The sequence below is a fragment of the Diorhabda carinulata genome, chromosome Y (assembly GCF_026250575.1).
Source record: "Diorhabda carinulata isolate Delta chromosome Y, icDioCari1.1, whole genome shotgun sequence".
Classification (NCBI taxonomy): domain Eukaryota; kingdom Metazoa; phylum Arthropoda; class Insecta; order Coleoptera; family Chrysomelidae; genus Diorhabda; species Diorhabda carinulata.
Window position 1 is genome coordinate 12,411,189 of NC_079473.1, and position 22,708 is coordinate 12,433,896.

Sequence of the window (22,708 nt, forward strand, 5' to 3'; positions counted from 1 at the left end):
ATTTCTTGATATACACATTCAACAATTTCGTCACCATCAAATACTTCATGACAGTGATCATAATTAACAAAAATGTTCTTTTTTAAATATTTATGGACCGTTCTAAATACAAAATAACATGATTTACAAACATTTATACGATATTGTGGAAGCCAATATCCACTAGACCATAGGCAGTAAGTAGATTCTTCAAACATATCTCCCCAATTTGTTTTACTTAATATAGTGTTTCTTAAATATAACGGTATTTCTTTATTATAGTCAATATATTCTATTCCAATGGATGAAGAATTTGGATTACTCTCAGCCTCTTTTATCATCGCATTCCATTTGTAACCAGGAAATTTTTTCGGTCAATTTCCGAGGAAGAGGGGATTGCTCTGCGAAATCAGCTGCTGACTTTATCGTTTCACAAATTTTTATGATGCATAATTCCATTAATGTTGAGGAGTTCATTATCTACAAGAGAGTAAGTTTGGAATACTATAATGACCCCACGGCAGCGTATCATAACTATTGGTAATCAAATATCTTTTATCGTCATGAGGACTTTTGGGCGCAATTTTTGTCTGTTCTATGCTATATACGTTATGAGCATATGACCTAATACAGCGTTGAGTAATATTTTTTTCTTTGAAATCATTTAAACAGTTTACATAATCTTCAAAATTTATTTTGTTTTTTACTACATTATATCGAACTCCTTTTGCCTTTTTTACTATTGCACCTGATTGAACTTTAAAAGAATACATTTTAGACCTCAAGCCTGCAAAATGAGTCATAATTTGGCCTTTGTTTTCATCTTTCATAACTCCCAGAACTTTTTTATTTACCTGTGGAATATTATAGTTATTATTGATGGGGTAATCTGAAGTTTCGAATTTTGTTAAATCAGCTTTTAGCACCTCCTCATACACAAAACTGTCTGTGTCCATGTACATTAATTTACATCTAGCAATACCCAATTTCGGAATCATGTAATCATAATGGAATTGATACATACACAGCTTCGACAAATCCAAAACTGTCATACCAACATAAAGAGGCTTATTGAAAACCAATTCTGATTTAGTGAGTTCTACTGCAATTAGGTTTTCATTAAAAACTGTTCGACTATGAAACCTAACACTAGATATCAAATTTTTGGCCCCGTATCGACCATTCCAGGTTTTAACAAGTTTTACAATTCGGTGCTTCCGTATATTTTCCATCGTCTTTCCAAACACAGCATTATTTGCCAATTTATATAAATTTTTCTCAAAGTCATTGGTAGCTGCAGCCCCCAAACGAGTATTTAGTTCGATATAGGGCCGCAGCCATGCAGATTGATTGAATTTCAGAATTTTATGTATCTTTTTAATTTTCAAACCGTTGGCTAACATTTGTTTTAAATTACTATAGTGAACTGTGTATTCTTTTTTACAATAAAGCGTTGTCATTAATTTGGAATAATTTGAGCCTACAGGCTTGCGGTGTTCGGGAGCAAATGGAAAATCTCTGTGAAGATCATGTAATTCATGTGGATACTCCAAGTCTACTTGTAATATATATCCTACGGAAGAATTATCTGCCACAGACATAACATCAAAATTTTCATTATCTAACCATTCAAATCCTCCGTATGGTAATGGTTCACACATAGCCCACCCGTATAAATTATTGACGTCCAGGTAGAGTAAGTACTTTGAGGGTTTTGTAGAATCATATTCAGGCATGTACTTATTATTAGCATTCGATAATCTACTGCTACAAACCGAAATTCCTCCTCGAATTGCTTTCTCGATAAACATGATCATGTCTACGTCATGCAATAACTCTAATTTACATCCTACATATTTCAACATACAGTCCCAAGTATATCCAGGCATTGTATAGTACCATGCAGGGTCTTCTTCGAAATTGTTCGAAAACATCTGATAAAAGTAAAACATCGGTCTTTAAGTACAGATCAGAATACTGACCCAAATTTTCAATATCAAATGATTTCCACACTGCATGAGCATGAGAATACTTCTCAATACTGATGTTTTTATCCTCCAATTTATTATAAAAGGCCTCTATTGGTGGTAGTTCACAAGTATTTAATTTTTCCCAACTATCTATAAAATCGTAACAGAAAACCCCTTTTTTGGCTATTAATTTAAATTGTTCGACACTTAAATTACTAAATTCTCTTTTGGAAATTTTTAAATCATTATCATTCAATGTAGCAGCCAATTCTTCCAAGGAAGCACCCAAAAACCTCAGTGAATCTATGAATCGAAATTTTATATTTGTATCTGAATCGTTAAGTGTAAATGAAATGTATTTTTCTTTATTTATGGGGAGTAAACTGATGTTTCCTCTTTTACTTAATTCCGAAATGATGAAATGGCTATCGTAGTTACTTAAGTTATGGAAAACTGTAGGTACAACAAACAGTTTTTTGAAATTTAAATTGCATGCTTGATGTGCAAAATTTCTAAACTTCCCCGTAAAATGATCGTGATCTCTAACAATGATATCTGTAGAGGAAAAACCCTTTTCACATATGTGACACATTGTTGTCACACGTAAATCTGGTTTTTCTTCCATAGGTGTAATAGTTTTAATTTCTGATTTAATACTTTCAGCTAAATTCGATAATTCATTTGCAAACCAATCCATGCAATCGCTACCTCTGTAGCTCTTGAAAAAACTCAAGTCTTCGTTGTAGCTACATTTTACATAGTAACCAGCACTATATGCTATATGTTTTTGGTATTTATTTGTCTTATTATGAAGCTGTGTTTTATCTGTAAATTGTTCTAGCATGCACTCAAAGTCGGCATAAACTACAAAAGGCGTAGTTTGTTTATATATATAATTTCTAAAACTAACAGATTCATATTTTGGAAAAGACATTTTATAATTATTTAATTCAGAGCATAATTTCAAGTGGACATTCAATTTACTTTCACTACTGAAATAATTTATGCAGCGATTGCAAATAAATTTTTTATATGTAGTTTTACTTAACTGACTATTAATTAAACGTGACAAATCTTTGATCCAGCAGTAGTGATATGTGATTTCTGAATTGTCATTATCTATAGGAGGTGCTTCATAATCGTTTAGCTTTGGAAAATATGTATTTTGAATTAATAAAAGATTTACATGTTTCTCGTGTATTGATTTAGCAAGTCTTACTGGATATACTTTGTAAAATGGTTTTTTATTATTTATTTCAATTAAATCCAAGGCATAGACATTGACGGAAATGTTATTAGATTTTTCAAACTTTGAAATTTGATGCAGGGGCATCGGAGCTTCCAAGTCTTGTGTATTCAAGACTGTGCTATAATATGGATATGAGGAAGTGAGTTCTTAATTATTTTTGGCTGGGTACAAAGCACTAACAATTGACCAATAAAAACATGCTTGGTCAGAATTTTTAATGTTTATGCACCCTCGCTTTTTTTGAATAGGTTCTGGAAGTTTAATATAAGATGAGCCGTTTCCAATTTCAAATTTATTGATATTTACTTCTAAAGAAATAATTTTACTTAATGCAAAACCAGAGTCCCTCTCTTGAAATTCTGATAATTTAAAATTAATTTTATCTTTGACGTTCTCGAAAAACCATCGCTCTATATCGGTCGATACATCGATAATAGAATTTTTAGTCATAAAATAATGGAAACTATAAATTTCATTTTCACCAGATTTTTTAATGAACTCTCCACAAAAACAAACATAAACTTCAACAACAGAATATTTTTTCCTAAAAATTTCCCTTATTTTATTTTTAAAAATTATTTGACAATCATTTAAAAATTTCGTTAAGTCCTTATGATATAAATTTACTATAAGTCCGGTTTTAATTCTTCTTGTAAATGCAGACGCTACATTTTCCCATTTAACTCTATTTTTCAGTTTATTATTCAGCCCCATACCTATATTCCTATTTGAAATAAGTTGTTTAAAATGTTTGAAATGTCCTATGTATGTTTGTAATTTCCTAATTGTACCTACATGCAGTCCTCCTTTTTTAATTGTCAAATTACATACTTTAATTTGTTTTTTCAATCGATTCAACCAAATTTCCACATCTCTATCCCTTATCTTATCAAACAATATTTTTCTGACATTTTTAATGACTTGCAGTAAATTTTCAGATTTTTTTACAATATTCATGGTACTCACCTCTCTCTCTCTCTCTCTGTGTCTTAGGCACGTCTATAGTTCCTCAATTTCAAATGACGCTAGCCGTTGATTTTTTCCAACATCCACTAATCCCTTGAATATAATTCCGTATTTTTCCTTTTCAAATTCTTCAATGACTGGTTTGTAGACACTTGTGACTCTTTGCGGTAAAAACACTACTTCTGTATCTAAATCCAATAAAACTGATTCTCCGAATTTGGAATTGACTATTTTTGCCTTCTTTATAGCCCTCAGAGTATTCAAAGGTAGATCTTGTATTTTTGTTATTGGTTTTCTCTCTGTAATTAGAGACGTTGCGTTAATTTTTTTTAAATCCATCTGAAAAGAGAGAGAGCGCGTAACCCACAAGAAAAAAAAAATACTTACATTTTTTGTTAAGGCACAATTTTAACAGATACTAGTATTTGTTCTTCAGAGCTGGTTTCTCTCTTGTTGGCAGTGGAAGAGACTGACTCCAACACAATGCAACATCTTATTTATACTCATGTCACTATCTCCATACGATTGTGATAGAATGTTCTAGAAAAAATATTTTATTTGTGACAATTTTGTAATTTTGTAATTTCCTGTAAATGTGGTCCATATGGTTTCCGAATATTCTAATAAATTTTCACTATTTCCTGTACATGTGGTCCATTTGGTTTAGAAATATTCTTATCAATTTCCTGCGTTATCAAAAAATTTTTTATTAATAGGTAAAAGTTATCTTAAGATTGGCGTTCGGGAATTTCCAAAAAAAAAAAATTTAATAAGAGTTTATTTAAAATATACAACATCATTGATAAAAAGAAATTATTTTTGTTAATAAAATTTTGAGATGACTTAAAAGGTCTCCATTTTGACATGGAATATCGAACACGTTCCAATTAAAGGGACCGGCTGCAACAAGTTTTTTGGTAAACTCATTATATTTGTAGTATGTGGTGTTTTTGAAAAAGTACATGTGTCCGTCAATGTACTGGAATGCTCCTGTAACATCTGTGGGTAGTCCAGGGAAAATATCTTTTATTTGTCCTCTATTCCGAACAGTTTTCAAGTTCTTGTCAAATTCAATATAATTACTGTTATTATAAAATACATATATTTTCCCATGATTGCTTTGAAACATTGTGTTTATTTGAGAATTCTTAGGTATAATTAAATTATTTTCCTCAAGTATTTGTAGAGCGGGAAAATCTGCTACATAGTATTTACGGTCATTGACTGCTATTAAATTATCTGAAGAACTTTGAAAAATCTGAATTATGGGACCCACTTCTTCAGGTAAATAATCATCGAGTATTTCTGGTTGCGAGGGAATAAGTTAATAAGTTTCGAGTTCAAATCAATTTTCCATAGGGAATTTTCATTAATAATATATAAATGGTAATTTTCAAATTCACCAGCCATGGCAATGAACATATACTCCGGTGTTATGTCGCATAAATTTTTATCCGATTCATTTGGTTGATGTGCAAGTGTCTTTGTAGTCGGTGGCAGCGCTGATGTTGGTTTGAAAGGATTATTTACATATGTATTGATTGGTCCATAAAGAGCTTCAAGGGCCATTTTATCATCCTCATCCAATTTAGGAGCAATGTTGAATTGATACCATGGATACATTATTGCTGTCTCAATATCACTGTGAGCAATTCCTAAAATATGCCCAATTTCATGAATTAATACCATAAGTAGGCTAGTCTGATCTTCTGAACTTGATCCATCCAAACTTAAATCCCACTTCTCATCAGCATCAATATGAAGCTCTATACAACTGTTGCCTTTTGGGAAATAAGCATGTGCCAACACCTTTCCGGGCCCATCAAATGTACCGGAGCACTCACCTCTACCTTGGCAATTTGCTCGAAAATAGTGCTTTCCCCGTACAACTGTAATAGATATATCGGGAGCATAAGGCCGTATTTTGTGTATTAATTCAAATTTAAACTTTGAACTGTTACTCCACACTTCAAAAGCCTTTTTGGTTACTTTAAGATATTCTGGAGTTGCCTGAGGGAAATACCATTTCAAATCAAATTTTGACCATTTTGATTTAACTCTAAAAGAATGATCATCGTCGGAAGCTGCTTCACTCACATTACATCTTGGTCTATTTAGAAGTTGAATTGTATTTTCATCTAATTCTCCCGTTGCAGGGATATTATATCTTTCTTGAAAACTCAACAAATAATCCTCAAGTTTAGTCAAATCATTTTCATTTGCGTACCCGAACCGGTGTAAATACTTCATAGCATACTGTTGGTCGACAACGCATAGTACTGGACATAGTACTGCAGCTAATATAATGATTAACATGATCTTCACTCTTCTGCTATCCTCAAAAAACTAATTTCCAATCACATTAATAACGGAATATATAATTTTTAAAAAACCCAAAGACTTTTAACCGACTCGATTACGTGCGTGATACCTTACATTGACAAAAATCTCTTTTTATTTATACATTATACTTTTATGTTACAAGATTAGCGAATAATAATGGTATATATAATTTTTTAAAACCCAAAGACTTTTAACCGACCTGGTATATCAGCGCTCCCGCTGTTATCATCGCAACGAATATATAACTTTACGCATGCGCAAAAACGAAGTCTCTCTCTCTCTCTTAAACATTGTCTCGCTGCTCTCTCTCTAACACACGGTTTTCCCTATTTCTATAGTCAGACATACGTTGTTCATCTACTAATATAGGAAGAAATTTGGGGTTCAAATAATACTACTACCTATCTTAACAATTTTAACCACTTCAATTTCAGTCTTTTCTGCAAATCAAATATTGACTAAAGATTTAAGGAATGTAAGTGTTATATCAGTGCATTCAGACGCCTCAAATCACAAAGGAATTAAACTTCTTCCTTTACTTGTCAGATATTTTTCATAATTTAATTATTGAAGGATTTGCCAGGAGAAACGTTTGACATAGTTATCAAATATTTTGTAGAGGTATTGAAAAAACATAATTTAGAACGCAAGATATTAGGGTTTTGTTCCAACAACACCAGCACTAACTTTGGAGGCATGCGAAAAGCTGGGAAAAATAATATTTTTACAAAGCTAAAAGCTACTTTGGACGGACGAGAGGTTGTGGGAATTTGTTACATATTTTAAACAGTTCTATACAAACTGCGACGGACTGCCTCCAAACTGATTTATAAACTTTAATTACCACGATTTACTCTTACTTTTACATTTATACAGTGCGCGTCAGTGAATAAAAAGAATTTTGCAATTTTATAGACACAGAATATCGTCGGTGAGCTACTAATACCTCCTATCTGCATTTTAAGCGAAAATGAGACTATTGTACCATAACCTGTAAAATTTTCTTGCAGATCGTATAGAAATAGCGCCAAAATGCTAAAAAATTCAAAAATGTACATAACCTTTGTATTCTAATACCTTCTATTTCAAATTGCTTTTATACTGCGCATGGCAATATCTCCTATTTGAAACCGTAATGGCAGTTACTGTATAGAGTTTGATGTGACAGTTTCTGCTAAGGTAAGTATCAACAAAATGACTTTTTGGACTTAATTGGTTATTAGCCTGGAGGTTAAAATATGCACATTAGCTACTAACTGTAACATTATAGTCTGCTTTTTGTCAAGTTTTTGAGATGCTATTTAATGTAATCACTGCGAAAAGCACTTAAATTAATTGTCGTTCAGATAGGTGATATTCCTTTTAAACAGTTCGGGTAACTTCGGTTTTGTTACTTGAAGATAGGTGTTATTAGATTTAAAAAAAATAGTACATAACTAAGAAGTAACAATTAAAATCTCCGTTTTTGATTTTTCGTAATGTGTAATTTAGTTTCTTTGATTGCAGAATTTTAAATAACGTCTAATAGAACACAGAAACTATTAGAATTAGCCGCAAAAGTACATAACAATTAAAAAAAGTCGACAGCACCGTTACTGAAACTGAAATGGTGAATGAACCAGAAGCTGGAGTAGTTGTTCATCAACATCAGTTGATAGATTTAGACTCACTGCATATAGAATCTGTGTCCATCATTTTTGACTTCAATCATACACAGGAACTTGAATTTCCCAACTGTAATAGACTTAATGTCAATAGTAATAAAGAATCAAATGAGACTATGAAATACTGTAATATTAGTCGTTCCTTCACTTCATTTTCAAATAAGTGCCATAATGTTAATGCTACAAACACTGACTGTGATAATGTGAGTCACTGCCTCACTTCACTTTCGAAAGAATATGATAATATAACAAAGAAGAAAACGTCACACAACACAACATATTATTATTATCAAGCATCGATAATTTTGCTGTTCAAAACAAATGTGAAGCCGGTACATCTAAAGAAACTGATGAAAATGATGTAGATTATATTTTCGAAACTGACATTCCTGAAACTGATTCTTCTTTTGAAAGTGAGTACGTTACTGAGACCGAAAACGAATATGAAAATATGAACGAAGGCCGAAAAAGATAGAAGAATCGTAATCCAGAAAAGTGGAAAAAAATAGAACGAAGAAGATGAGAATCACAGGACAGGCGCATTTAGGTTACATTCGCTCAAGAGAGAGAAAAGTGAAACATGATATAATGAGAAGCGCCAGAAAGCTTGTACCACGTTGTGCGTCAAAAAAATGTGAAACATCAAAGGTCAGATTCTGCAGCAAATTTTCAGAGGATACAAGAAATAAAATATTCTCAGAATTTTGGAAAAACATGATTTGGGATCAAAGAAAAGTATTCGTTTCATCTCATTTTTCTCGAATTGGCACTAAAATGTGTACAAAAAGTAGCAATGAAAACTCTAGGAGACTTGGAACCTTCGTATGTACTCTAAATGATGGTGAGAACACCTGGACTGTATGCAGAAAAATGTTTCTGAATACACTTGCTCTAAAACCTTTTACAGTCCAGAGTTGGGTAAAGAATTCCGTGCCAGCAATGCATACCGGAAAAGAAAATTGAACCAGTCACGAAGAAACAATAGCTATAGTGTCCGAAAATCTTTATCTTATGATATTCCTTTAAAAGAATTTTTTGATCAATTGGCAAAAGTACCTTCACACTATGTACGCAGGGACTCACCAAAGCTTTTTTTGGATGAGGAAATAAAATCATTATCAAATCTTCATGAAATTTACAAGAACTATTGTACGGAAAAAGGATTGCCTATTTCATGTAGAAAAATATTCTAAAGAAAGTTTCATCAAGAGAACTTGGCGCTATTTCACCCCAAAAAAGATTTGTGTGATCTATGCTGCGAACATAAAGTCCAAAAGTAGAAGAAAGGGTTTGGAACAAACACATTTTGAACAAGGACCAAGCAAGAGACAAAAAAGCTAAAGACAAACAAAAAGCCCAGAATAACGAACTTATTCTGCTCACAATGGACTTGCAGGCAGTGAAGGTTGCATCTTACCTTAGGGCTCGTTTACATTGGTCAAATTACTTGAATCAAGTCTACTGGAGTCCAGCAACTTGACGCGTGTAAACGCTTTTTCAAGTAATTTCTGTCTCGTTCAAGTAGTGCTTGACTCCTAGATTCAAGTGACAAGTAAAAGTTGTACATGTTTGTTTTTCAGTCAAGTTGGATGCACTTGAAACAAGTCACTTGACCAGTGTAAACGCAAGTTCAAACTCGATCATATGTACTTGCTTCAAGTAAACAGCTGTAGAGAAGGTTAACCTACAATCTGGCGTCACAATGAATGTTGTTGTTGACGAGCGTATTTTTTTAACAATGGGTTCGAAAAATGTGAAGTAGAACAGTGCACAGATAATAATTGAATTCCTTGAGATTTATGAGAACTACCCAGTACAGTGGAACGCGTCTTTGAAAGAGTACAAAAATAGGAATTTCGAGGGAAGCAGCATTTAAAGGGTTAGTTGAACAATTGCAAAACACTTTTTCAAATGTAACTTTGGAAGTGATAAGATCTAAAATTAAGGTTAAAAGAGTCGTTAGCCAGGAATGTATTAGAATTACGAAATCAATTAAATCTGGTGATGGAACAGATGAACTTTATGAACCGAAACTAAGCTGATTCAATGCAGCACGGTTTTTAATGGGATCTTCGTCCAGCAGACATTCGACTTTAACACTAGTAAGTAAAAAAATCATGTTTTTGTGACTTAACATCATTTATTAATAAATATTTACAGTTTCAGACCTAATTAGTGCTTTACAATGAGAAATGTATGTGTGAAGTTTTACCTGTCCCCAGGATTTTTAACAGGTTTCATAACTGAAATATTTGATCTAAAAAAAAAAACTAAAAAATACTTAGTTATTTGTGGCAGGATAAACCTATTATTTTCATTAAAATGAAGGTGGGTCGTAAACATTAACTGCAGCCTAAACGGCGTCGTAATTAACAGGTAGCATATACGTTTCATTTTAGGAAGTTAAAGGTTATTGGGTGGTGGTTGTTCAGCACCAATCCACTTCCATTGCCAAGGCAGTGACCATTCTTTTGAACAGAAGGATTTTTCGTAATGTTCTCTAGACTCTTTCAGCTTACGTTTGTACGCATTAGTGGAAGTCAGTTTCGATGTACTCATGAGACATGATGTATTGACAGTGGCGTGCCATGTACCTGGTATGATTGTGCATGTTACAAGATCTTCTACATCTACGGATGAAGGTAATGTTTGCCTGATCACTTACGAAACCAGTTGTGAAGTGCACAAGAGCTTTTAACAACCAAATCAACAGTTTCGGGAGACAATGCAATTGGCCGTTCAAAGACTCTAAATTTAGCAACTAAAATATCGAAAGCATTTTCCGAAACTCTACGTGCTCTAAAAAGTCTATATATTCTTTCTGAAATTGATAAATTCCGTTTGCTGAAAGGTTTGAGTATGTCTTTTCTTAATGGAAATGCATCAACTGCAACAAGAATCGTATTCTGCAGTAAATTCAGGCTGTTACTTTCCATAGCAATGTTCAAGGTAGATGCTTGAAAAACTGCACCATCATTTGATTTTCCATTAGCACCGACATCTATGTATAAAAAATTGTATTCTGCATCAACTAACGCAAATAATGTGATGCTGAATGTACCCTTGTAGTTGTAGTAATTAGAACCACTCTTAGGAGGGCACTTAATCTGGATGTGTTTCCCATCTATTGCCTCTACACAATTGGGAAAGTTCCACTGCACTTCAAATTTGCGTTTCACTAATTCCCACTCTTCTTTTGTACTTGGCACCTGAAACAAATTTTTTCTATAATTTGTCACAATTGTTTATAATATTTGTATTATGTTGTACAGTTAATTTGTTTCATTTCAGGATAAGGAATTACAAAATCTACCTACAGTGACTGACGTATTTGATATTGAAGGTATAGAGGATGTGGATTCTCCAATTTCTTTGAAACGTCAACCACAACAAAAAAAAACAAATTACTAATTCTGAAACAACTGGAATGCAGCCTCCGCGCTCCAAAAAGTTTGAAAAATCCGAAATACTTACGGTTGAAAGCATTGTAGATGAGCTACAAAAAATATCGCAAACTGTTAAGCCAGTTGATAAAAGTGGTTCTGTTAAACCGGCTTGTGATGAACTGTCTCATTTTGGAGAATATGTTTCAGCGCAACTGAGGCTATTAAATCTCATAAACTCACTTAAAGCCCAAAAAGCTATCCAAAATATTCTGATGGCTGAAAGAATTAAATCACTGAAACAAAATATGCAAAATCATAGTTCTTCAGCACTATCCCCAGTAACATCCAGGTACCACTGGATCTGACAGCACTGATGTGGGAGGGATTCATCAACAAGCAACTTCACACGATTAACTTAATACTGCTTTGGAAAACAGCTTTACATTACAAACCGACGAGTATTCCCAAGAAAATGATTCTTAGAATTTGATGTTTGTTGAAGAAATTGTAATTAACAATAACGAAATGATGAAACGATTTGAAAATTTATATCCTAATTGTAACTGTTAACATGATTGTACAATAAATCTCACAAATATAATGTGTTTCAGTTTACCTTGATATATTTTTCAAGTACTTCATGAACGGCTACCAAAACTTCAGGTATGAATTTGCTAATTGTACATTTTGGCACTCGGTACAGGTACTGCAGAGATGACAAACTGTCACCAGTAGCAAATATCTTAAGGTTATTTCCAGTTTAGTCTTTGCCGGTATCGCTTGCCTTAACATTGTATCTTCTTTTGCAATCTTCTTTTCAACAAAAGACAATAGTTCATCAAATTTGTTAGGCGTCATTCTGAGATGCTTTCTATATGAATCACGGTCCTCTACAGCTAATTCTCTGAGTAAGGTATCTGAAGCTCAGAGTTGTAATCTACGACGAATCCAACTCCTTATCCATACCCTTGCTCTTCTTCTTTCAGTTTTTCTTAATACACTTACTGTAAAATCGCTTATTATTGGTACTAACAGTGCAACGACTCCACGCATAGCATCAGCTATATCATCAGGAGGGGCCGCCATTTTCACTACAAACCACAAGACAATTCCTCCACTTGAATTCAAGCTTTCAGAAATCGTTTTTTTACTTGAATGTAGTGTTAACACTTTACTTGACTAAAGTAAACTTGATTCAAGTAACTTGACCAATGTAAACGAGCCCTTAATGCTAGCCATCTTTATTTTAAAACGAAACTTTGCTGCCATAATTTTACCATCTTTAATTGTGGCTCCAGCGACGCAACGTGTTACTGGTTCACTGAAATTGATTCTTCATTGTGTGCCTCAACCTTCGTTTCTTGCTTGTTAGACTACTTAGAACGACACTGCTTACTAAGAAAATTACCAATTGTAATATTTTCAGACGGATGCACGTACCAAAATAGGAATGTATTATGTCAGCAAGAGGGCTTAGTTAAATCAAATATTTTCAAAGAAAAAGTGGTGGAATTTTACAAGTTCAGTATCTGGAATAATGGGAAGGCCATTTTAAGGGAATCGAGAAGTTTAATTGGATTATATTAAACATGAAACATACGCATCAAATGGTTCAAGTATGCTGTGACTATTTAATTTAACATTATGCGGAAATAAATTTAATTGAGCTCTTTGATGAAATCTGTTTCATTCAGTGCTACACCACACCACCACAGAAACTTGGGCATTGGAAACAAAATTGTGTTTCGGTATCAGATAGGTGAATTGAAATTTTTTTAAACCCTTAAAGAAAATGATGTGTCCAATAATATTTGGCGAATTGGTAGAGTATTGCCTCTGTATCCCAGTAACTGATGCACCGATCGAACGGGGTTTTTCTTTATTAACCATCTGGACTAGAGGGAAAACCCAATATAAAATGGAAACTTTGAAATCCTTGTTGATTGTTAAAAATAATTTAAATGCAACTTGTATGGAATTCTATGAAAATATACAGGAAAACAAAAATTTGTTAAAAGCAATCCATTCCTCAGAAAAATATAAAAAAACGAACTAAATTAGACTCCTTATGTTTTATTATGTTATTATTCTTGAAGGACATTTTATAAACAATGCAATTGTATCAAATATCATAAACATGTATCAGCATTTATTCTATTTTATATCAAATATCGCAAACATATATCGGCATTATTTTACTATAAATAAGATTTTTGTAAACAACTTGACAATATTTAATGTTTATAATTAGTTCGATCTTGAGATTAATTGTATTCATTCAAATATTCAAAATAAATTTTTTAAAAATAAATTTCGAAAACCGAAATTTATAAGTAGCGCCGTCATTCGGATTAGTGCGGTCGCGAGTTTTACGCAAAGTGCGATAAAAGTTCCGGCTAAGTACTTCAGTACCTCAGCACTAAAACTACGTATTCAACGAGGGACAGGACTTCAGATAGCTGTAAGTGCCAAGTTTCCTTATTATTTTTATTCCTTTTTATTATCCATCCTTATCAAAACTTTGAATAAGGAAGAGATAATTTAATAATTTTGAGAATAATTTTATGAACGATTTAGATAAATTATTAAATACATTCAGTAATTTAAACTTGAAAAAAAATCCAGACTATATAAAAATGGCAACTTCAAGTCCAAAAACCCTAAATTGGGAATTGTTCAAATTAAAATTAGAAAATAAATAACCGTTTACCTAGACCAGAACCGATGTCTACCGATGTCTCTGACAGACCTAGTAGACGTATAAATAATAATAACAATACAAGCAATAATAAATATTTCAAATCACGAAACGAACCAAATTTTACATCCGAAGAATTATATAATAATAATTATAAAAATAGCGAAGAAAAGGAAGAAGAAGAAATAATTGATTTTCAACATTTGTTTGAACGCGACGAAGATAATGATCGAATAGAAAGAGCCTCGGAAGAAAAACTAAAAGTAATTGAGATAAATATAGCCGCAAATAACCCATTACCGTATATTGAAATCAAAAAAACAAATTTAAAATTATTAATAGACAAAGGAAGCAATAAATCAATACTAAAACCTTCAATCGTAGAAAAATATTATTCTCAATGCATATTAGGGTGGCCCTTATTTTTGAAAGTCGGAAATGTTGACATGCTACCCCCTAAAATGGTTCTACGAAAAAATAATTCCTGAAAAATTTCATCCAAATTCATAAAGTTTAACATGTGCCGAAAATGCTTGAAATGTTATTGTTCCGAGTACTCGGTCGCGTACCTATCAGTCACTTCGCGCTGCGCGGCACTATGCCGCGTTACGTGCCTTATATTTCAAAATCGGAGTAAATACGTACCACCTAAGATACGTAACTAATTAGCTGAATATTGACGAGGTCCTTTCTTAATGTGAACAGGAACAGACTATACGAGTGATGCGAACGTTTCACGTAACACTCGTGAGTCGTTATAATAAAGACTTGTCCGAACTTGTTTGCGGGGCTGCGGCGCGTTCTACAGTAAAATATTAATGAACAGCGGGCGTTCTCGTTCAGTTCTTCTTCGTTCGTCGCTATGGCCACGTCGTCCAGTAAAAAAACTCTGCGTAAAGATTCGGAAGTATTTTTAGTCGGTAATTATTCACCCCAGATTGGTGGGAACAAATTACCCTTGAAAAGAGATGTGTTGAAAGTGTTATTTTTTAATATGAGAGAGGTGCGTTTGAACTTGAACGAAGCTGCACGATTAGCGATTCGAGAAACGTTGGTATTCTGGGAGAAAGGAAGAATTCCAACCCAGAGTGAGAAAAATTGTATTCCAAAGTTGAAAAAGTTGTACTAAGAGTGGAGAGATCTCCAGAAGTATGCGAGTTTGACTCCAGAAAAAAAATCTGCGAACCAATTGAAGAAAGAACAGACATTTATCAGTGAACTTGACGATCTCTTTGATGTGGCTGCGCTAAATGCTTTGACGTTGATGAAAATCCCGGAAGATGTGGAATTTTTAAAAAAACAGCGAATGAGAGGAAGAGTCGGTTATATGTATGGCATCGATAAACAGCTGACAGTACATGAAGTGAAATCGAGGGAGCGTGCTGAGAGAGCCGAAATGTATAAGAAGAGAAAATTTGAAGAATTTGCCGGAGAGAGTGAGTAGAAGTACACTTTAGAATGAATATTTTTTGAGTGATGTAGAATGTTGTGGTTTTGTTTACTATGCTGAATAGTGAGTGAAGAAGATATTGGTGATAATGAAGGTGTACAAGTGCCAGTTCCATGTGTAGCGCGTGAGACGCAAAAACGAGGCCGTCAGAAAATCATCACCGAGCGTTTAGTTTCTACCCTCGATAGGTGTAAGGTCAGTGATCGTGATGCAATTCATCTCATTTCAGCCGTGGCAGATGCCTTGGGTCAGGATTTGAATGACGTGGTTTTAAATAGAACGTCCCTGCAACGATAACGTCGTGAACTACGAGCAAAAAAAGTCGAAAAACTCAAAAATTAATTTAAAAATATCGATTTGAATGCAGCTGTAGTCCACTGGGATGGGAAGTGCTTACCTTCGTTGACTGGCCATGAAATTGTTGATCGACTACCTGTAATCATCAGCAATGGTGAGGTCGAACAAATCCTTCACATTCCAGCATTAGACAGCGGTACCGGGAAATCGCAGGCTGAAGCGATTTATCACGCATTATGCGACTGGGGCTTGGAAGGAGTAGTGAAAGCGTGTTCTTTCGATACGACTGCCTCGAACACCGGGCAAGAGAATGGTGCCTGCGTTCTTCTGGAGAGGTTGTTAGAGAGGAAATTGCTGTATCTCCCGTGCAGACATCATATTTTAGAAATAATTTTAAGAGCGGTTTTTGAGAAGAAATTACCGGGAACGTCAGGTCCGAACGTTGCAATTTTTAAAAGGTTCCAGGATTTTAGGCCGCAAATAAAGCAACGTGATTTTTCGACAGGCATGGAGGAGAGAGAAGTGATCCAAATTTTCGAACATGACAAATCTGCTTTGATTGAGTACTTGAAAAGTCTAAAGAATTTTGCAAGAGGAGATTACAAGGAACTGGCTGAATTATGTCTAATTTTTTTAGGACACTTTTCTCCTAAAAATGTGCGATTCCATTTCCCCGGCGTTATGCACCACGCCCGGTGGATGTCTAAAGCAATTTACACCTTAAGATTTTCATGTTTGGCATCAGTTTAAAATGAATATTGCTACTAAAGAAAGTATTCGCGACATCAGCAGTTTCATAGTTAAAATTTACGTTAAAATGTGGTTTTCAAGTTCGCTAGCGACGAAGGCACCGCGGTCTGATTTGAATTTACTGAAAGAATTACATGAATATCGAAAAGTTGATGCGGATGCAGCTGAAGTTGCATTAAATAAATTTTTAAGACATTTGTGGTACCAGAGGCCGTCGCCTTCTCTTTTTTTGATGAAGATGTCTCTTTTGACATAAAAGAAAAGATTCGTCAGAAAATAAAAGTTCAGTTGATGTTGATGATTTTGACGATGATGATTTGTACGAAGAGGAGGATGTTGTACCTAAAAGAATAACTTTGAAGCGTTCCGAAATCGAAGGAATTTGAGAACTCGATGAATTTATTTCGCTCAAGACAAAAATATTTTTTACTCGTTTTTGTATTGACGCATCTTTTCTTGAACGACCCCCTTCCAAGTGGGACACCGATGAAGGATATCAACAGGCAAAGGCAATTGTAAGCAGAATTCGAGTCAAAAACGATACAGCAGAGAGGGGAGTGGAGTTGATTGAAGATTACAACGATAAATTAAGCACGAATGACGAGCAGAAACAGTTCATTGTGAAAATAGTATAGGACCATCGAAAGAAGTATCCGGATTCTAAAAAATCGACTTTAGTTGCGCGATTTGAAGATGGCCAGAGTTCTTCGTCAGACCAGTAGATCGGGATAATAAAGGCTATAATCGTACATATTTCATTAATCAAAGATATTCGTGTGTAGTGTGTATTGTATTGTAGGTAAGTATTAATGATTCTGATTTTGTTGTTCATGTTGCAATATAAGATTTGTTTAAGGTTTTTTCAAGTCAGACTGCATTCTGTATTCAGTAGATTTTTTGTTCTTTTAGTATGACATGATTACAGTACTTAACTACTGATATATGACCTCATACGTAATGTTGCCTGCACTAACAAAACGTGATAACATTTCTCGCGGCGCTTCGCGGCAGCTCAAGTGACACCGCGCGCTACTTAATTTCTACAATTTTCTTTGCGTTTTCGGCACGGGTTAGACTTCATCAATTTGGCTGAAATTTTTAGATGATCATTTTTTCGTGACACAGAACCATTTTAGGGGGTAGCATCTTGAAAAAACTCAAAAAAAAATCACCTCTATAAATAAGGGCCACCCTACTGAGTATAAACTGTATCAGATTTTTTCCATTTATTTTTGGTATCAAGTAATTTCACCACTTATATTTTGTAATCAACTATTTTACATACAAAATGCATATGGAATCAGGAAGTGATCAAACTTGGTTCGGCGGAAACGTCTACATTCGGAAATATGCCAGTTCGAGTTCGAAGTCTTTCACTGGGAGAAGGGCATCATGGAGGGTCCTGATCTTAGGTGGATCCGATGTAGAAAAGGAAGTTTCCTTTGCAGATGACGATTCGAACGACCAATAAGGTGCATCACAGAGCAGTAGAGCACCGAAAAGAGACAACATAGTGGGCATTCAAAGGCAAAACGTTTGATGCGATACATTTTGGTTTAGTGTGTTTACTCAGTAACTGTAGGTTGCAATAATGCTGGATATTAATTGTATCAGATTTTATTTATTCTTTATTACTTAATAAATACGTTGAAATCAATGTAATGTTCAGATAACAAATATTTTGTAACCAGAGAAAATTTATTTTCCAGTTTTCCACTGCAGGGAAGTAGGACATATTCTTACATGAGTCACCTTCATACCGTGGGGTGAGTACTACAACTAGGTAACTACAAATTTGGCGAAATCTGGGTAAGTGCACAGATAAATCCCATTAGGTGAGGTCCACATCATACTACAACTAGGTATCTGTTGTAGACATTTTACAGGAGTTACTTAGAGTTTTCAAAACTATATAAGTTGATGATCAGAAAAAATGTTCGATCTACAACTAGATAAGTTCACTTATCTAGTTGTTCAACTTAGCAGAGCTGCAAGATTGAAGCAACAAGTAGGCAACTCAACATGTCTAGTTGTAGCACTACAAGACTGGGGCTTGATTTTTGTCAACAGGTGGCTCTAGTTGTCTTGGTAAGGTTAAGGTAAGGCTTTCTACAATTTCGAGCTAGTTGGATGTTAACAGTGTGTGATATTATTCTTCTTTAACTCTTTATTAGTGCTTTATTCTTCTAAAACTCGAAGATGTCTTCAAGAACAAAACGTATTATGCAATTATGCAACATCAACATAAGTAAGTATAATTTTATTACTCAATTCATTAAAATACCGTTACCGACTCAATAATTTACTTAGGAAATTGTGGATACCAACTCATTTTGTCAATATCAAAGAGTGTTTAAAAGGATTTTTAGACTAGAACTTACAGAGCAATGAAATACAATGCCGAAATTAAAATTATCGGAATAGTCGTTTGGTTAGCGTGCCTTAATCGGTTTGTCACTTATTTCATAAACACGAATTTATTCCGGTCATTATTATTGAATCATCACATTATTATTGAATCATCATTTCGGAACATTTGGATTTAGATGCACTTAGGTGTAAACGTATTTGAAAAAGACGAAAACAGCGCAGCCAATAGGTTAAGCCGTGCAACGAATTCTACCGGGTTAATGGCGGCGATTCCTTTGATGTGATCATTGGCGGCACGGTAAGCATAGAAAGCAATCAAAGACACCGTATTAAAATTTAATTGTAATGTGTTTACAATTCAATACTGCAATTTTACCTTTTGTTTTCTTCTCACAAATTTTGAGTTTCAGTTGAGGCCGGTTGATTTTGGTTGATATCTGATCACCGCTCGCATAGTTATATCAGAAAATGCTTGATGCAGGTGCCGGGTTGAAGTACCTCTCAGTATTCTATTTTTTATTGATTTCAAAACGGATTCGATTCACATTTTAATTTTTTTCAATTTACGTTGTATACATTTTTTCATTCAAATTTTCGTCATGCAAGAATTTAAAATTTTTTTTCTAATTCTATCTACTATTCATGTAATCCTTGCAAGGGCCCCCATTCCGGTTTTAAATTACATTAAGAAAATATATCATAATTTTACAATTTACATTCATTTATATTGATGTAGGTAACGACTGCAGATTGAAATCAGAAGCCAGATCATGTAGTCCATCCTCTCGTCATCACGCAATACCAGAAGATCACAGAGCAAATAACCTTACTGGAGAGACTTGTGAGTAACTATTCATCGAACACTTTACTTATATAGTGGTTTACAATCAATTATTCTAATTTTATATTTCTCGTTACTAGCGGTACAACCAGAAGAATTGAGGAATTTAAATGGTACATCATACGATAGCAATTCTATCCCTAGGCCCAGTCATTCGGCTGAAACCAACACTACAAGACCAGGTGAGAAACTCGACACTCTCAACTTAAATTGTGATTCGGATGAGGGAGTTGATGAAGAGCCTTTGTTCTCATCAGACCACTCTGAATTTTGCCCCGATGAAATGTCTACAGACGAAACCTCTATAAGTGACACTGACAATCTCCATACACATCGGATCCCAAAAGTGAAGAGCAACAGTGGACGTCTCGATGGAATGGAGGTGTTTCCAGAGACAACGGCAAAACCTCGAAAACGGCTTAGATGTCAACAAAAATGGGCAAGGACTATAAGCAAGGAAAAGAGGGCTAGGGGCGAATCCTATGTCTCTTCTCGGAAGAAAGTCATTCCTGCTGTCCAAATGAAACCCCCGTGCCAAAACTGCAGGAGCCAATGCAACGAAAAAATCTCGGAAGAGGAGCGAAATAGGATTTTTTCAGCCTATTATGCATTAGGAGAATACAGCAGACAAAGGGAATTTATTCACGCCAACACTGAAAAATTGACTAAAAAGCGTATAACAGCCGATAATTCAAAACGCAATTTTACCGTCACATTCTATCTTCCCAGCCAGGGAAAAAAAGTTAAAGGGTGTAAGACAATGTTCCTCAATATTTTGGGCATTAAAAAAGGTGTTGTAGACATAGCGATGAAAAAGCGAACCACAGAAAATACAAATCAAGAAGATAAGAGGAAGAGAGGAAGACACATCAAGAAGCAAACTCCACCAACTATTGTTCAAAATGTAAAAGCACACATAGAAAGTTTCCCTGTCATGCCGTCTCATTACTGTCGTGCAACCACCAAGCGCCTTTACCTGGATCAAAGTCTAAACATTAAAAGAATGTTCAACTTGTACATTCAGGTTTGTAGTGAAAATGGTGAACCGAAGGCAACTTTACCTTTTTATCAAAAAATTTTTAACGAATGCTACAATTTGGGATTCCATCATCCAAAAAAGGATCAGTGCCGAGTTTGCTCTCATTACACCAATGCTTCATCAAAGGAGAAAGAAACCTTGAAGGAAGAGTATACAAAGCACTTTCAGCTAAAAGATAGAGCTCGTGCCGAAAAAATGAAAGACAAAGAAGAGTCACAAAATTCTAATGGGGAATCTGTATGTGCTAATTTCGATTTGCAGCAAGTACTTCTCGTACCATCTGATCCTGCTAACAATGCTCTATTTTATAAACGAAGACTCGCTACTTACAACTTTACGATATACACACTGAACTCCCAGCAAGGTTTTTGCTACATGTGGGACCAGACCCAAGGAGGTAGAGGAAGCTGTGAAATAGCAAGTTGCGTTCACTTGTTTTTAAAAGGCCTCCCCAGTAACGTAAAAAACGTAGTATTTTACAGTGACAGATGTGGTGGGCAAAATCTTAATCAGTTCATCGCAACAATGTTCATGATTGCTGTGCAGGAGCTACAAAATATATCAGTCATCGATATGAAATTTCTAGTCTCGGGCCACACACAGATGGAGTGTGACTCTATGCATTCAGCTGTAGCCACCGAGCTGCAAAGAGTAGGCAAAGTGTCGTGGCCGGAAGACTTGAAGCAGATCGCAAGAAGCGCAAGAAGAAAAGGGGACAAACCTTACCAAGTGTTCGATCTTCAGATCGAAAATATCAATGATTACAAGCTTTTTATGAAGGAAAATCTCACGAACCGGAAGAAGGGTGAAGACTCAGAGGAAGTGCGGTGGCAAAAAATGAGCTGGATGCGTTTCGAAAAATCCGAAACGTATAAGATGAGATTCAGGGAGAATTTTGATGAACCATTTAAAGTCTTAGATTTTAATAAAAGAAGCCGTCGGCACACATTATCACAGCTGAAGCAGAGGTATGACCAACCAATCCCAATCACCTCCTTAAAACACAAGGATCTGGTTTCCTTGTTCTCGCTTAAGCCCCCAGCACTCGGAGATAGGTACAAACAATTTTACCTAGATCTGCCTCATGATGGAGATGTCGGCGAGCCCGAATGCGATTTTGATGATTCTGACAACGAAAATCTATAATTTGTTATTACTATTTTGTTTTTGCTCAATTTTTATTTTTAACTTTGTAAATTTAATTAAAAAACATCGTTTGATTTTATGGATTTTGATTTGTTGCTTGTAAAAAAATATTATTAACATTACTGTAAATAAAAACTTATAAATACTAAATAAACTATTCATTTACTACCCTGCTTGCTTAATGTTTTTGAATTATTTAGTTTGACTCTGACATTGTACTGTGAAGGCTTCCTGAATTGGATATGAAAAATCATTTTATTAAAAACAATATTGATCATTTGGTATGTAACTACTTCTAACTCAACATCAAAAATATCCTTATTGCTAAAACTAGGTAACTGATTTTTTTTAGGATACATTAAATTTCAAGAACTGTTTTTCGTCAATTCTTATAAAATTGTGGTCAAAACGAGACATAAATACTTCTAATTAAATATAATCTTGAAATGGTAGTAAAATAACTTTTAGTTTAGTCTCCACAATCTTCCGAAATCTTAGCTTAACTTTAATTTGCGTTTTTCTCGAAACAGCTGAATTGTAGTTACCTAGTGATTCTCAAC

The 22,708-nt window shown here is 34.4% G+C and overlaps 4 protein-coding genes across 4 annotated transcripts; 1 reads left to right on the forward strand and 3 right to left on the reverse strand.

Annotated features, from left to right (window-relative positions):
- Positions 1–1,821: 1,821 nt before the first annotated feature.
- Positions 1,822–4,538, reverse strand: LOC130902972 (uncharacterized). The gene has a single exon (XM_057815256.1). It carries the CDS (start codon positions 3,280–3,282, stop codon positions 1,822–1,824), a length of 1,461 nt encoding a protein of 486 aa, XP_057671239.1. The 5' UTR covers positions 3,283–4,538.
- LOC130903028 (uncharacterized) lies at positions 3,346–4,155 on the reverse strand. Its single transcript, XM_057815296.1, has one exon. The coding sequence runs from the start codon at positions 4,153–4,155 to the stop codon at positions 3,346–3,348; it is 810 nt and encodes a 269-aa protein (XP_057671279.1).
- LOC130902973 (matrix metalloproteinase-2-like) lies at positions 4,198–6,480 on the reverse strand. Its single transcript, XM_057815257.1, has 2 exons — positions 5,568–6,480; positions 4,198–4,463 (listed from the first exon to the last, which is right to left on the reverse strand). The coding sequence occupies exons 1-2, from the start codon at positions 6,478–6,480 to the stop codon at positions 4,198–4,200; spliced, it is 1,179 nt and encodes a 392-aa protein (XP_057671240.1).
- A 3,370-nt stretch (positions 6,481–9,850) lies between these two features.
- On the forward strand, positions 9,851–22,621 carry LOC130903025 (uncharacterized). Its single transcript, XM_057815293.1, has 2 exons — positions 9,851–14,018; positions 18,462–22,621. The coding sequence occupies exon 2, from the start codon at positions 20,247–20,249 to the stop codon at positions 22,146–22,148; it is 1,902 nt and encodes a 633-aa protein (XP_057671276.1). The 5' UTR covers positions 9,851–14,018; positions 18,462–20,246; the 3' UTR covers positions 22,149–22,621.
- The last annotated feature ends 87 nt before the right edge of the window (positions 22,622–22,708 follow it).

What these genes read in the sequence shown, in the direction of transcription:
- LOC130902972 (XM_057815256.1), bottom strand. Translation starts at nt 3,282, where the DNA reads ATGCCCCTGCATCAAATTTCAAAGTTTGAAAAATCTAATAACATTTCC.
- LOC130903028 (XM_057815296.1), bottom strand. Translation starts at nt 4,155, where the DNA reads ATGAATATTGTAAAAAAATCTGAAAATTTACTGCAAGTCATTAAAAAT.
- LOC130902973 (XM_057815257.1), bottom strand. Translation starts at nt 6,480, where the DNA reads ATGTTAATCATTATATTAGCTGCAGTACTATGTCCAGTACTATGCGTT. An exon ending in TATGTTCATTGCCATGGCTG is followed by an intron (nt 4,464 to 5,567) that starts GTGAATTTGAAA and finishes CTCTAATTACAG; the next exon opens with AGAGAAAACCAATAACAAAA.
- LOC130903025 (XM_057815293.1), top strand. Translation starts at nt 20,247, where the DNA reads ATGTCTACAGACGAAACCTCTATAAGTGACACTGACAATCTCCATACA.